At 39.0% G+C, this 16,595-nt stretch overlaps 1 protein-coding gene across 1 annotated transcript in view; it reads right to left on the reverse strand.

Moving 5' to 3' along the window:
* Positions 1-2,566: 2,566 nt before the first annotated feature.
* Positions 2,567-16,595, reverse strand: part of SLC9A2 (solute carrier family 9 member A2) — a 54,052-nt gene continuing 40,023 nt past the window's right edge. Inside the window, exons 8-12 of the mRNA XM_020783979.3 lie at positions 14,822-14,983; positions 13,149-13,248; positions 11,804-11,929; positions 10,023-10,113; positions 2,567-4,058 (exon numbers count right to left, since the gene is read on the reverse strand). Of these exons, the coding sequence (XP_020639638.3) occupies positions 3,721-4,058; positions 10,023-10,113; positions 11,804-11,929; positions 13,149-13,248; positions 14,822-14,983 (817 nt within the window). The 3' untranslated portion in view covers positions 2,567-3,720. The remainder of the gene's footprint in view (positions 4,059-10,022; positions 10,114-11,803; positions 11,930-13,148; positions 13,249-14,821; positions 14,984-16,595) is intronic.

A 16,595-nucleotide genomic window follows, 5' to 3' on the forward strand; every position in this document is an offset into this window, starting at 1 on the left:
AGGTACTGGATGTTACAGATTTCTTATGTTTTCATATTTCAGTAAAAATGTGATCTTCCCTGTCCTTCCCCCTTCCTCTCCATCACTTGCCCGCCTCCTTCCCTGTCAACTGATGCCATTGCCAGTCCTGATCTCTTTTCCCCCTTTCTTCTGTCGTTACCAACCCTTGACACTTGCTCATGTTCTTCTCCTCTTGGGGCTTAATTGGCTTTAGCACCAGAAACTAGAATGGGAATAGCAAAATTGAGGAATTTGGGTTTTTATAGGGTTTTTACTGAAACGTATGGAGCCTGTTGGACTCCCAAAATGGAAGGCAAGCCACCTGGAAAAGAGCAAAATTAAATGAAAATGAATTTTTCTTTCTCTTGCACATCCCCAGTGCTGCTGATCTCATAACAAGCCATTATGATCCAAACAAATTTAAGTTGGCTTATGATTGTATCATAATGCCTCATTCTCTAAAGCAAAGGGAGACGTGTGTTTCAACCATTTCTAATACAAACATCACTACAGTAGTTGTAACTGCATATTCTAGTCATTTGAACACGATTAGCTGAAAATGTAGTTGGGTTTTTAATAGAGACACATATCTACTCTGTTTCCCCGAAAATAAGACCTAACCTGAAAATAAGCCCTAGAATGATTTTTCAGGATGATTGCAATATAAGCCCTACCCCAAAAGTAAGCCCCAGTTAAGTGAAACCCCACCCTCCAGCACTGTGCAGCAACCAGAAGATGACATAACTGTAAAATAAAACATCCAGTGAAAATAAGCCCTAATGCATTTTTGGAGCAAAAATTAATATAAGACCCTGTCTTATTTTTGGGGAAACACAGTATGAGATGACACATAAAAAGATACTAAATTGCAACTCACTTCTACAGTTTTGTTTTCTACCCAATCAAGAAAAATGTATCATTTTTGGTTTTCTCTTGCACACTCATTCACGCCCTTCAGTACATTTCCTGTAGAATACATCAGTCACCAAACAGAGTTATGGCAGTGCAGCAAATGTTTGTGGTAATTCCAAGAGAAAAGAGCTACCCAATATTTCATGCATTCACGCAATAACCACAATCCAGGGGTCTATGGGAACCCTGTCTTAACCATGCAGGAGGAGTATGCTGGTGCACTGCTCTGATCGTTTCCACCAGCTAGGCAAATGATAGAGCTTCGCTCTTGTTCATTTATCACTTTGGCTGGCTGTAAGCAGCTCCTATTCTTTACTCTGGTCCTTCCCAAAAGATGTAAGCCAAGGATACTTTCACTGGATACTTTCACTGGTGTGTTGGGAAGAAACCAAGCACAATTGAAACGGACCACTGCCAGACAACACATTCAATCAACAGCTGAGTGAAGGTCCATAGTTTATTGGAAGTGATTGAGTAACCATGTGTCAGGCTTTATAAACAGGAAGATGGAGATGGAAAAATAAGCAATACAGATTAAAACGTTGGAACAGTAGAGCTTGTCCTCCTGAAATATGTTCATTATATAGATACCTCATAAAGGCTCAGGGGCCGTTACGGATGTCTTCCTATAAACTGCTGAGCAACCTGTACTTGTTGTATGGATCAAATGTTACTCGGCTTTGTTTCCAACAGAGGGCACTAGAGGCTAGATGTTGTTTCCTTTCTTTCAAAGCATCAGGAGCCTTACTCTGATGCTCACCAAAAAAAAAAAAGAATAAGTGAAACATTTCCATAAGCAGCAATGGCAGAGAGTACAAATCTATTAAAGATATTACAACTGTTCAGACAGATGTTAGTCAAAATCGGAATTTATCAAAACTGAAGTCCAGATTTGGTACTTTTCTGGTGGGCTGCTAGATTATTATGTGTATCAAGAAACTCCTTTAATTCTACTTTCAAGGGGGGGGGGGCATGGAATCTATTAAGCATTAAGTTTGTTCATTTTTAATAGGCCACAACCTCATTTTGGAATAAAAACAAGTCACTGAGGCAATATTTAATATATCTTGATAGCTGTGCTGGTTTGAAAGTGCCATATTGATGTTTAAAAAGACAGGAGGGTTCCAAAGAAATTAAATTACACATAATGCACACACTTGCTCATGTACACACAGGCACACACATATGCTTACCCTTACGTTTCTTCATTTTCAAGGGACTGATAGATCCAAAAGGAAGAAATGCTCTGCTAGAAGCCATCGTGACAGTGTATAGGAGTAGAACATTCTAGTATTCGTGAAGGCTTATGGTTGTTGTTTTTTCGGGCTCTTTGGCCGTGTTCTGAAGGTTGTTCTTCCTAACGTTTTGCCAGTCTCTGTGGCCGGCATCTTCAGAGGACAGCACTCTGTGCTCTGGTGTAGTTGGCTTGGGAGTGCAGTATTTATGGCTGTGAGATAGGCTTTTGTCTTTTTCTGTAGATGGGTGATTAGTGTGTCTTGTTGTGGATGTATTGTTGTGCTAAGAAGAGATTATCTGTCACTGTGGTTGATGGGTGAACATTCTAGCTTTGTTTTTCCAAGATAGTCATGTTCTGCTTTTAACTGATAATTTTGATTAATATTATCATTTTTATTGCACAGTAAGGGCCAAAATGTGGTTCAAATATATTTTTATTAAATAAATAATTACTATATCATTTGACTCCTGTTGTAAAAAATATGCCTAGACAGAAACAAATGCTTTCTTATAATATTTACAAAGGTTTGGAATTTAGACTTCAAAAGCAACCTTCATATCACCCGTGCCAGATAATACAGTCAAGATTGTAACATATACAAAGAAACAGTACATCATTTTAAGAGTTGGGTGTCACATGATGTCCATGGATTTTACCTGACTTCTGAGCATGGGTTCCAAAAATCATGTTTTTATTATTTATTCATTCCATTTCCCTGTTTCTGTTTTTATTTCATCTTTCTTCCAGTGCAGAGACCCAAGATTCAGACTATTTCTGTGGCAATACAAACAGCCAAAGAGCTAGCTTAGCAACAAGCTGAAAAGCTGGGGACTCCATTTGGCTTGGGGAGAACTGTGGAGACCTGACAAAGGGTGAAATCCAATTTTTAATCCCAGCTACCACAGATCCATTGAATGAATGGGATGTTAATTGAACACTAATGTAAATCCCTTTGATCCAATGGGGCTACCACAGCTGCAGCTAAGCACTGGATTTCTCACAAAGGCTGCAGTCCTTTGGATGTTTAGTTGGGACTAAGCCTAGCTGAATTCAAGGGACCTTAGTTCTGAGCATACATGTACAGGACTGTGATTGTTAAGCCAGTTCACAGTCCTTTATTGCAGCTGCTTCCTCTTTAATGCGATTCCACCACTTGCAACCTGTAGCTGTCCTTCAGTGCCTCGTCCACACTTGCTGGCAGGGAATGAATCCTTGCAAGCGCTTTTAAAATGCGTATAGTGCAAATTTTTTTCAGTGCAATTTATATTTAAAACTTGCCATTGACAAATGCATACATCATATGTTAAAATGCAATATATACTTAATCAATCTTCCCTTCATTATGAAAATCTGAAAAAAAAATGGTGAAATAAATTTTTTATTTGGCTCCAAAACAGGTAAGGGAAATCCCTCTCCTAACTTATTAAAAGAACATAATTTCTGAAATAACGCTTTCCTTCCTTCTAATAAATATAGGTAGGACCATCCTTTCAAATAGATCCAGCTGCCCTGCTACATTCTATAGTCTACTACATCTGTTGCCGAATCATAACATCCCTGTTTAGTAGTTTTTAATATGGTTCATTGTCAGATTTATCTCTAGGCTTTTCAGCTTTTGATGCTTGTCGGGCTAACCGAGGTGGTGGCAGTGGCTTGGTGGACCTGTCGTCTTCTGCTGGTTCTTCTTCACTAAGGGTGCCAAACGCTGGTCTAGGCAACAGGGGTTGCCTGAAGCCCCTGATTCCCAGAGGGCGACTCACTGGCTCTCTGTCCTCCCCGTCCGTTTCATTCTTCCATTCGATTCTACACGGCTGTTGCCGAAGTTTCTGGTCTCTCAAGATTCTTCCTGCTTCAGATTTTAAATTCAGCACTGTGGTATGGTCAGATTCAGAATCACTGCTGTCACTTACTGTAAATTTAGAAAATTGCACATTAATAAATGTTCTGAATATTTAACTCATGACAATATATTATGAAACAAACATTGATGATAAAGATCTCAGAATGCCTAACACACATTTTTTTTCTCTCCCCCCCCTCGCATGACTGCATATGTGTCCTCGCTTCCCGCATGGGTGTCTTTTATTGCAGTTGGCTTTCTGTTGTAAAATAATAATAATAATGTCCCTTGTGAATGTCGTGTTTTTTTCTTTCTTTTTTTCCTTTCTTCTCCTCTTTCCTTTCCTCTTTTTTGGCACACTAACATTTTATTTGATATGTGACCCCACATGGAATGGTATTTAGAATTTGCAAATATATATAAATGACAACCTCTAGAATCCCCCAGCCAGCATGTTTACTTTTCTGCGAGCTATAATCGATACAATTACTGTATTCCCATTTCCCAGTGAAAAATGCATATTCCTTCTGACATAAAGGAATACTGTGTCTCACCACAGTCTGGGTCAGTGCAGGGGGGGGGGGGGAAAGAGTGGAGAAAGCTGTTTTGTGGGTTATGTTAGCATCTGGCTGCAGAGCCAAGAGTTAGGTGTTCAGTTCCCCCACTGTGGGCTCCGAGAAGAAAAGCTAACCTGTGTAGCCTTGGACAGGTCGCACAGCCTCAGGTCATCCCAGAAGAAGGGAATGATAAACCATTTCTGAATATTTTATACCTAGAAAACCCTAGAAAGGATTGGCGCAAGCCACAATCAAGATGGCAGCATGTCTTTTTTGGGAGTTTTGTTTCGTTTTCCGACTTCACAGAATTAATCCTAGAACCTGAGCTGCACTTTTCCACAATTGCATCATGAGCATGGCCAACATTTTTCTTGGATCATGTCTGCTGCCTACACAGAACTGCTTGTGCCACTGGAAAATTGCCACTGTTTTGTTATAGCACTGTTTGTGAGTAAAGTTACCATTTGTGCTACATATGTTATAAGAAGAACCAGAGAAATAAAAGCAGATCCATCCACTGTGCGGTTGAATCAGGGCAGAAAACAATGAATGGTCCTCCAGAGTGGTCTTTCTTAAATTCATCCTCTCGCCATCCAACCCACTGGGGTGCATTCTGCTCTCTGGGACTATGGAATCCATGCTTTCTCTCATTCACTTACAGCAGTGGTTCCCAACTTTGAGCCTTAAACTACAATTCCCAGAAGCCTTCACCACTAGCTGTGCTGGCCAGGATTTCTGGGAGTTGTTCTCCAAGAACATCTGAGGATTCCACGTTTCTCTAGTGCCTTACATCATCATGAGCCGCAGCAGCAGCATGTGGGCCCCTTGTGACTATAAACCCACACCGTATTTTGAAAGCGTAGCATAGAAACATGATGTTTTGGATAACAACTCTCAGAATCCCCTAACCAGGATAGCTGAAGGATTCTCGGAGTTGTAGTCTAAGAAAGAATTTTTTAAAGCTCTGCTTGGGCCTTGAATGCTAGTTTCCTTTAAAAAAGAGAGAGAGAGAGAGAGAACCAACTTTGGTAGGGGGGGAGGTGGGAATCACACCAGGCCGCACTTGAGCTAAAATACGAAATAAAGAGCAAAAGAATTTTAAGGTTTATGAAATGGCGGCAGGCTGATAAATGACCACAATGCTATCATTGTATTGCTATTCCAGAGGGAACCTGAAGTAGTAGAGCAGGTCATGGCTGTACTTAGCTCTTATTCAGCACTTTTCAGCTCAAAAGAGCTTTTTACAAAGGCAAGTAACAAAGAGCAAGATCTAGCACACTGAGATAGATACAGTGGCATGAACAGGTCTCCGATTGCTACCGTGCCCTAGTCACTATAGCAACTGCATCGAAGCTTGGGTTGCCACTTGTTTGAACTTGATGTTCACATGACAGTCACTATGTTTACAATTTCAAACATCTGCATGCTTACAACACATGTCCTACTTAAAGCAAAGTTTTGGAAAAAGACAAGCCACACACAATGCAGCGGTACTGAAAATGTGCAGTATCAGGAATCTATGGCTGTAGTCCAAAAAAATCATGCAGCTAGTTCCACATTACCATGGGGGGGGGGTTGAGCTTGTGGTTCTCAAATAGTTCTATAATGGCTTGGCAAACTGGTCTGAAGACTTGGAAAAGCAGCTTATGGCATGGAAGCCTACAGCCGAACTGGAAAAAGTAGAGAAAGATAACTGGGAGTGCTCAAAATCTTGAATGCTCTTTTGGTTTGGGCCTCATTCTGTAACGTCACAGAAGAACAAAAGACTCTTCCAGAGAATTGATGCTGTTGCAACAGAGCCTTTATTGCATGCCCCCACTCTTGTCTCTGGTCAAACAGGTTCTGCAGTTGTTTTTAACTAAGACAATGTACAACAGCAGAACTGAAAGTATGGGTGTGTGCCCCTCAGGTAATGATGGCTTTACTGTATTCCCTTCTAGGTCATGCTCCAGGTTGTGAGGGAGGAGTACAGCCAAATACTACCCGGTGGACCCCATGCCCCACCCTCTTTTATGAAACACAACACCCTCTTTCTGCCCTCCCCTTCCAGACAGAAAGTAGGCAGCCACCATTGTTGCTTGCCGCTTTGATCACTTGTCTGCGTAGACAGGAAGCCTCCACCTCAAGGGCTATCATGTTATCATTCAGATGCACATTATACTGTTAGCAAGTGTCCCCAAGTACACATGTCTAACAAGGTGCTTGTACTTAACCAATAGCTGACAGGAATCTTCGACTGAAAGATCAAAGATCAAGGACGGCAATTACTAATGAAGTGACAGAGTCGGAGACTGGGATGATTCAGTACAAATTTTATTATAATTGAACAGAAAAATATACACACAACCTGATAGGTCTGAGCTACAGGGTTAAATGTGCAGCAAGGCCCCCTGAGAAAGAGAAGGATATGTAATATGTTCATATATTGGGAAGAAAAATATCCAAAATGGAAGCAGGGTGGTCTGAAAGACCTAAATAGATACGTTGGAAGTTAAACTGGAAGAGGGAAAGAAAGAGAAAGGTGAATACTATGCACCTCAGGATGTAGAAGTAACATGTTTTGGCCAGGGAGGAAAGGTGAAGAATTGAACATTAGAGTGAGCAAGTGAGCAAGACAGAGAGAGAGAGAGAGAGAGAGAGAGAGAGAGAGAGAGAGAGAGAGAGAAGCAGCAAGGGCCATGTATTGAGGTTCTCAGAGAAATGCTATGAACTGTGAGACCCATTCATACATAGAAATATATGGATAATGCTGGTAGGTCCGTGTGAATGGCTAATCTCTTTCAAGATTTTAATAATAAGTTGTGACGATTATTTACAATCAGAGATGTGAAATTGTCAAGATATGAGATTTTATACAGTAGGATCCCCATATCTGCGGATCAGTTCCATCCCCAGCAGATGCCAAAAAATCATGGATAATAGTAGATCACGGAAGATTGTCTTCGGACAAACGCTGGCTCTATGGCTTGGAAATGGGGATGAGCACCGCCCCCTAGAGTCGAACACGACTGGACAAAAATTGTCAAGGGGAACCTTTACCTATACGCATAGCATGGTCTCCCTTTAGTGGTCAGTTCTGGTAACTACTTTGTGAAATTACATATTTCTGGATTTTTTTTCTTCTAATATTTTTAGTATTATCAGACCACAGGTAAGTGAAACCACAGATACTGATCCCATGGATATGGGGGCCCTACTGCGTAGAGAGAATGCTAAAACAATTAAGGGTGTGTGTAGAAGAACGTACTGTAATCCTGAAAGTGTACACTGTATTTTAAAAATCTGATTTGAAAAGCAGTTTGCTAAATGTTACTGCAAAACAATAAGCTCTCCAGCCAGGTTTGGCAGGAAAGTATATAAACCACAAAAAAAGGTTTCTAGAAAAAGAATGTCATTCATAGCTAACAGTTCAGTGTGAAATTAAACGAAAGACTGAATTGATAGTATATTTAAATAATTATGTTGTAATATGTAAAACATAAACGTGACAGGCCCATGGTCTTTCAGATTCTGTGATTTGTTCTACTTATATTTTACTAGACCCTTGTAGTTTCAACTCATTGTAATCTGTTGGCTCTGTAACTGTTAGTTATAATGTTTATTGTCATGGTGGCAGCTTGCAAGGTTCCAATTTGCAGGAACTGCATTAACAGAAGTTATAAAGCAATTTTCCCCTGGTGAACCAAGACCCTGTAGTTACAGGTCCAGCAAAAGACAATGTTTACAATTTAAGGAAAAATGTAAACATCTGGGAGAAATATAAATATAGGGAGGTAAGAGATACAAAAAAAAAAACCCACCACACACATACAAGATAGCAACACAACAACGATGGATAATAACATTCATGTAGCAGTAGCAACAACAATGGCAGCAGACAAGGGCAACATGAATTTCATCCATAGATCTGAACTGGTTTGGCTGGGTGAGCACTTAGAATATTTTTCTGTGTGTCATTAATGATATTCTTAAAGGCTAAAGATTACTTAAAGCTATAATGCTTTTTATTTTTTAATTATGTATTTTAGAGGTGAGATGATGTTGCATGGAATTACAGCAACTATGAAAAGACTGAAATGTTGCTACCCAGATGAATTTTGATATTATTGGAAATGATTGTCAGAATTCATTCTGGACTTAACTCTACAGTAAATGGGATAAATGACAGTTATGATGAACACAGGCTTCTGATTTTTTTCCTAAATAGCTATAAAGTTCTATAGGGCTCTTGGAAGATGTTCATGTACCATATTCCTTAATCTGACAATACCATCCCTGCCTAATTATACTGTGCTTTTTCAAATCCTACTCGTCTTTTTCTCTGTTTTGTATCAGGCTGTGGGACTTTAGGGATAACTCATGTGATTTTTTTTCCACATTAGAAAAAAATTACTAATTTTAATATATACATATTTGTATGCATTCTCCTATTCTTGGAAGCATTCTGTTCATATATGCCAAACGCACATATTTTAGTCACTCGCATTTTTAAGTGTACACATGGCTTTATGGATATGATATTTCTCCAAAGTGCACTGCAGTGACCAGATTTCAGAGGAAGTGGTACAGATTTCAGAGGGTACACTTTGTCTTGCACAACATCTCTGGGGGGTGTAAATATATACCTTCACTGATATATCGGCACAGCAAAATTCTTTTCCATCCTTGTCTATAAGTTCACTGAGTTGGTGCTTACAGCTATGGGGCAGGGGTCAGGAGTTAAATTCGCTATTGTTCCTCTAGGGAGAATAGCCAGCCTGTGTGATCTGGGGCAAGCTACAGGGCCTCGGAGAACCCTCAGAAGAAGGGACTGGTAAAACATTTCGGGGAATTCTGCACCTCGGAAACTCTGAGAACGGTATAGTAAGTCAGACTTGGTGGCACACAATTATAATACACAGTTTTCTGAATGGTGGTTTACCCTCCCCTGGTCTCTGATTGGCCAAATTAAAAGAGTGTTCCAATGTGGATTGTATGCAGTAACAGCTACATTCATAGAAAGGTATTTGCATATATAAAGAGGTCAGATGCCTCTTTGTGTCATGAAAATGAAACATTCTGTCTGTTAGGAAAGGACAGGTAATGTTCACTGCTGCTCACTTCCTTTGTCCAGCTTATGACTATGCAAAGTTCCACAGACAGAGAGATTTTTTTTTCTTGAACCAAAGCACTTAAGAGGCATAATTAAGACAATAACTTTGGAGCCCCTCATAAAATAAACGAAACAAATGGCAGATATAAGACTGCATATATAAACGCAAGCAAACTATGTAAATAGACTTGCTTGAGAGAATCATATGTACATATACTGTACATCCTTAGCTTATTAATGTCAAATAAATGAGTCAAGGTTTCTATGGAGGGAGGGAAATTCTCTTGAAAGTATGAACACAGCCCAATACCCCTATCTGACATTTCTTTCCCAAGCAGGTCAGTAAAAATGGCTGAAAAATTCACTCTTCTTTTGATTCATTACCTTTGAAAGAAGACTGATTTCTTTTCCGAACTTTCTCAGCAAGTTTAGTATTTTTAGGTAGCGACAGGTAACGTGGTGCTTTGGTGGCCACCTGCAGAAAGAAGCAAAGTAAAATTCATGAAGGATGAGCATTAGTGGACCTTTTTCATATTACATTCTGAATTTAGGTCTAGATTCCAACAATTCTTTTTAAAAAAACACATAACATTAGTTGTAAAGAGGAAGTCATATACAAATTGTGCCTTTCCTCTTTAAAATGTTTTAAAACCTCAGTTCAAGAGGAGCCCTAGCTCTGTCTCCATGGATTACTCCAAAGAAAGTACCGTAGAATTATAGGAAGTGTGACTTTCACAGCTCTAGTATTTTATAACAAATGCCACTCTTAGAATGTCCACTGTTGGATGGTGGGGTGGGGAGAATGTTCTTTAGATTCACCCAAGAAAAAAAGGTAAGAGCTCCAGATCAATTGACAACCACAGAATCCTCTATGCCTCTGAGGCACTGAACCTGGCTCTTCTCGAAACTTCTATTGGCAGCCCTACCCTCTTTAACAACCCTAGGTTTCTCCCTACCTTCCTTCCACCACCACATAGTACAGATACTATGGCCAGTATGCTATTGCTGTAACATGGAGTATAAGGGGAATTACATAAGTATCCTCCTTCTACACCATCAGTCTTTCCAGTACATGTCTGGTCATGTACCCTACTGCATTAACCACTGTCGACCTTGATGTATACTTTTACAGTATGTCAATTTCCATTCAATAAGCCAAATCCAACACTATTCTTACAATACGAGTTCCTTCTCCATTGCTTCGCCTTTGCAGTTCTTTTTGGTGCTGAAAACCTGCTCCGAAAAGTTACCCAGCCTTCCAGAGCAGTTTTATAATTTACATGTGTAGGAGAATAGCTCAGAGAAATACACCATTGGATTCTGGTCAATATGATCATTCTGGGTGTTCCCCCTGCACTTGCAGCGACCTGAATCCCATGTCATCAGATTGTCCTTTCCCTAGTTTTTCCTGATATCTCAGATTCTTAAAAATTCCATCCTGCAGAAATGTCCAGACTTGTAGTTGCTGCACCCTACCTCCTTGCCACAACTTTTCTATTCTTATACATCCATCTCCATCAAAGCCTGATATCTCGTTCTCAAACTTTCCTCCCTAAGATTTCATCTATTTCCAATCTATGTTCTTCCCATCCAGATCCACATGAATGAATGAATGAATGAATGAATGAATGAATGAATTCACTCACTCACTCACTCACTCACTCATTCCTCTGTCTGTCTTTTTCACTGACACATTTCAGAAAGAGAAATGATGGCAATAGCTGGTAAAATCTTGGAAAACAGAAGATTGCCAGTGCTCAAATACTAAGGCTACAGTGCTTTACAAATGTTTGTTCTTCTCCCCAGAACTCGTTGAAACAGTCTTTGAAGAAGTATAACCCAATCAGAATTGTGCAAATGAGAGACATCACACAATTTAGCATAGTTTATACAAACCGCATAACTCACGTGCAGAAGAATACACCACTATTATAGACAACAGTGACCACTGCTAAACTGCCACACAAGGTGAAGGTCTCACAAAAGCTAACATACTTTTACTCATTCATATTCATGCCCATGTGCTGATGAAAACTATAAGATAGCTACCAACTAAACAGAGTCCATTCATTGAAAACCACTTTGTGGCGTCACCATGTTATTCCAACAACATAATGCATTATTTAGTCAACTCTTCAGTAGTATACATTATAAATTAAGAGTACCGGTCTTGACAGGCTGTTGCTCTTCCTGATGCTCTCCCTCAGGCTGTGTCGGCGACGAATCAAAATTTCTTTAGCCTGTTTTTCATTTGCATCTGCTGCTAAACTATACCTATTGTATGATGGAGTCTGAAATAGGAAAACAAAAAGAACAGTCTTATTCTGAAAATGTTGTGTACAATATACCTATGTTCTGTGGTACACCCCAATGACTATTGGGGAGACATTGCTCTGAGAGATGTAAACTTTTGCTCATTTCATTTTCAAAGTAGAACCGGAAACCCCTGAAAAGCTCTCTGTCTGATCGACAAGATGTTGAACATTTTTGCATTTTCCACATCTTTGGAAGGGGGGGCGAAGGAAAATGGCAATATTTTCTACACAAAACCTGTATTGTTTGCTGGAAGTTGTATTTTGTGCAAAAATATGTAGATTGTACAAAATGCAAGGTTCTGTTACAACTTTTTGCCTTTTTTCATACATTGCAACTTTTTGCATAAAATACAAGTTTTTGGGGCAAGGACTCCATGGACAAAAAAGGCGATGATCTTTTTATTCCAAAAATTTCACAGTAGCTAGTTAAAAAAATACTGCCCATAGGTACCAGATAAAAGTAGTGAATAACCACTTTCTATATGTTAATATAACAATAATTAAAACAATTGTGCAATCGGTCAGGCTGAGGCCGTGTGACCATCTGTGCAATTTTAAAGCTAAATTCCTGGTTGCTGGGTGTAACACCCAGAACATTTATATCAGCGTAACTTTACATTACACCTGCATCAACAGAATGTTACTTCAGTTAGGATGAACTGATAAAGAGAAATGGCCTTAACACTCCCTTTATATTGTGGTCCACCCTGGAAGGTATATATAATAAAAACAGGTAAGGAACTATTTTGAGCCACTTTACTCCCTATGAGAAAAATGTGTCATAAATACTAGTCTACTGATTTTTAAAATAAATAATTGGGAACTTTACCTGAATATTCAGGGTTTATTCAGACTCAAAGCTATTTATGCTTAGTGTCAAGGGGCATGTATTTGGAAAAAAAGCAGTTCTAGTGGGAAGAATTTGCAAACTACTTCTAAGTCTTTCTGCAAAGACAGAAGTACAGCTTGCCATTTTTCTTTGCCTTCACTATATTTATTCATCAGCTTTCTTATACAATAATCCTAAATACATTTGCTTGGAGGCAAGTCCTACTGATTTTAATAGAAATTACTTCCCAATAAGCTTGCTGATGATAGCATCCCAGTGCTTTTAATAGGGGAGAGAAAACATCACCAGCTGAGGAAGTTGATACATTCACAACAGGGTGTTCCATTAATATTGTTTTCTACTTACTCTCTGCCGTATTTGGTAGAGATTCTTTGTTAAAATATCTCTTATATCATCTGCCTGGGTAGGATAAACAGGCTTTGTCTTTTCTTCTTTCTGATGTTCGCTGTGGCAAGATAAAATAAAATAGAAAGCAAAATTTGTAATAACTTGTAATGATATGAATTAAATTTTCTCCCAGAAGAAAAAAAAATAAGGTGAATGGTATCCCCAGTCTATCAGTTACTAATACTTCTATAGTAAAAAGATCTGCTTGTTCTAACTACAAGTACTATCCATGTTTTCAAATAGCTTAAAATGTAAGAAAGTAGATACAATACAATAATGAGATCTTCAATTTTCCTGGTTAAGGTTGAGCTAAAGATTCTCTCAAATACAAACACAGCAGGATTTGATTCAACTTATTTTATAGGTTTGTCAACAGATTCCAGATCAGCTGGAACATATATGCAAATATATATTTAAATTATTAACATATTGACAAGAAAACTGCAGATACAGTAAATTGCAAGTTATCTCACAGGAAAAAGCCCCAAACTATCTGATAGCAAAAAACTTTGGTTTATTATTAGATTGAAAGGCATTCAATATATTCTTTTTTTTATTCATAGGGACACTCTATAATAAAAGCCTTTAAATTACCTTTACTGTCAGTCCTCCATTTATTAAAAAAAGTGGATCCACCAAATAAAGCAGTGTACCAAATAAAACAGTGTAATACTTGATTAATTTACAATTAAATTCTAAATGAGCCCAAATGTTCCTGAGATCATTGTCTGAAGTCCTTCTCAGATACTTTCATTGCTACCAAGATACAGTAAGTTACAAGTAGCAGCTAGCCATTTCTAGTGTTGACACCACGATTTTGGAATATTCTCTCAAGAGCAGATCACTTGATACCTGTCATCAAACAAATGCTCCTCTTATTGTCCCAGGCATTTTAAGTATTTAAGCCATAGTATATAACGATGGAATTGTGCCAACACAAGACCTGTTGAATTAGTGGTTGCATCTTTTTCAGAATTAGTGCAAGGGGTGATATGAAATATAGTCTTATGCAATTAACTATGCAAGAGATTATGCAATCAGTCTCACATCAATGTACGCAACTGCTTGGAAAACTGCATGTGCAATAGTGTAACCAAGCACAGTTGCATAAATAGGGATTTTCACTCTGCTGGTATTATGATGGATTCAGCTTTATCCCAAATATTGTATTCCAGCGTTGCATTATCATTTGTGGGTTTTTTTTTTCTTATCTAGTAACTCATTTTCATTTTAATTTAAAAATAATAATAATTCTGCTGTCCTTTTTCGCAAATTGTTAATCTCCCTGGAAGACTTAGCTGTAAGCAACGTTACCTCTAATTTTCTGTCAGTGCTGGGCAGGAAACCCCCCACCCCCCATGTGCAGGGATCCAGCCATGACCAGAACCAAATGGGTGGCAACACTGGCTGCAGGTGCACAGCACTGCTGCAGCACTGTGTAACTGTGCACCCATGCGACTTAGAGGGAACATTGGAGTACTGTCTTAAATCCAGAAAATACTGTACACACTCTTTTGTCTTTTACTAGACAACCAGTGAATGCAAATGTCAAGGCAAATGATATTTCTGCACGCAAAATTTAAGTCTCTCGGAATAAAAACTGGAAGTGTTATTGTCCTCTACGGGCTTACCTGAGAGAAGCTAGAGATGGCACTGTGCTGATCATCCCATTCTCTGCCATCTCTATAGCATGCTTTATCTCAAGTTTCTTGTACAAGGCCACAATACTTGATTTGGGCTGACTTTCCCTGATTAGAAGTTTCCGCAGGTACTTCTTGTCAAATTTTATAAACCTGTAAGAGGCCAAAACAAAATGGTGGAATAATTAATCCTGCAAGTAAATTACCTTAGTATAAGGTTATCCCCAAAACAAAACAAGTTCTCCTCATCCCATTCTGCCTGAAAAATTATATTACATATAAAATAGCTCCACAGGTGAGACTTTTATATGTAATATAATCATGAGAGTATATATCTCCTTTATGAGGTATTTTAGTAAGATAGTTCTCAAATCAATCCAGTAAAAATTGCCACAGATATAAGAGATAAACAAATGTGAAGTTTGACACATTTACCATTTTACTCTAGTTTTAAGACATGCATGTCATCTGTAGCAAAAAAAAAATACACACAAATTCAGCTCAGGCTTCTTATAAAAGGCACTCTTTAATTTGTTTGGTGAAGTTTTGAGTGGCAGTTAATAAACTGGCAAAAGTTTCTCTGCAACTACATCATTAGCTGCTGGCAAAGTAATACTGTACCATACTATAGTTTCATTTCAAAAGGAAAAGATCTTCCAGTGTTTGCAAAAGAAACCGCCTAGTGGACTCCGTGCTCAGTGTCTATTGTTTTTCTTATGGAACGCTAATCTCTCAGGGCTAAACTACACATTGTACTGAAAATGTAGTATTTACTCTTGGAATAATAGAATAATACCTTATTGCTCAAAGCAAGCATGAAACTTCATTCAGGATTGGGATCAACACTTGTGAGGAGGGGCAGTTATAACCTCCTCTCTCTCTCTCCTGACCCATGAACGGCTTTTTTCCTTTCCTTGTTTAAACTCCCAACAAATCAGATAAATACTGGGAGGGCAGTAGACAGAAGGGGATGTTTTAAACCAGTCTTCCTCGTGTGCAGTAGTTCCAGTCTTGAATATGATTTCCATACATATTTGTAATTATAAACTAGAGGACAGCTGAGAACTCCAAGGTTCATGAATCTGTTCTTTAATATTGTGAGTAATTTGGATACAGGGAATCATACAATCAGTGAAAAATCTACAATTGCCTAAATTAATGAATGCATCTTTCTAAAGTTTTTCTAGATAGAGAGCACTCAGAGGTTGATCACCATTCCCTTCTTCTGGGAGTGCCCTGAGACTGTGCAATCTTGCTTCAAGGCCACACAGGCTGGTTCTACTCACAGGAGGCACAATGAGGAACTGAACTCCCAATCTCTGGCTCCTCAGTCAGACGCCTAAACCATCGTGCTAACCAAACCAGTTTAAGGCTTTGTATACCAAACACAAATCCTTACATTTGGCCTAGCAGGACAGGTGAAGAAGCTCAAGCATTGCATCCGACAACACAAATGCAGCAATGAGAGCACCCATCCTTGTTGGGTATGAAAGGATTGCAGCCCACGTGCTATCTTTCTGCAGGCAGAAGCACAATGTAAAGACCTCCGTCTTTGCTGTTCCCTCAAGATGGGGGAAGGATGTGCACGGATAAGGGCCTCTGCTTTCAGAAAGAGGGATGCTGGTAGAATAGAATGAGGGTGAGCATAGTGTGTATCTAGAGCAGCATGGGAGGGAGGAACTCAGTTGCTACTTGGTTCAACCTGCCCCCCCCCCCCAAGGTATATGCCTTTTCAGTATTAAGACAGGCACAGTTAGGAAAAAGC

Source organism: Pogona vitticeps, chromosome 3 (assembly GCF_051106095.1).
Source record: "Pogona vitticeps strain Pit_001003342236 chromosome 3, PviZW2.1, whole genome shotgun sequence".
NCBI classification, from domain to species: Eukaryota; Metazoa; Chordata; class Lepidosauria; order Squamata; family Agamidae; genus Pogona; species Pogona vitticeps.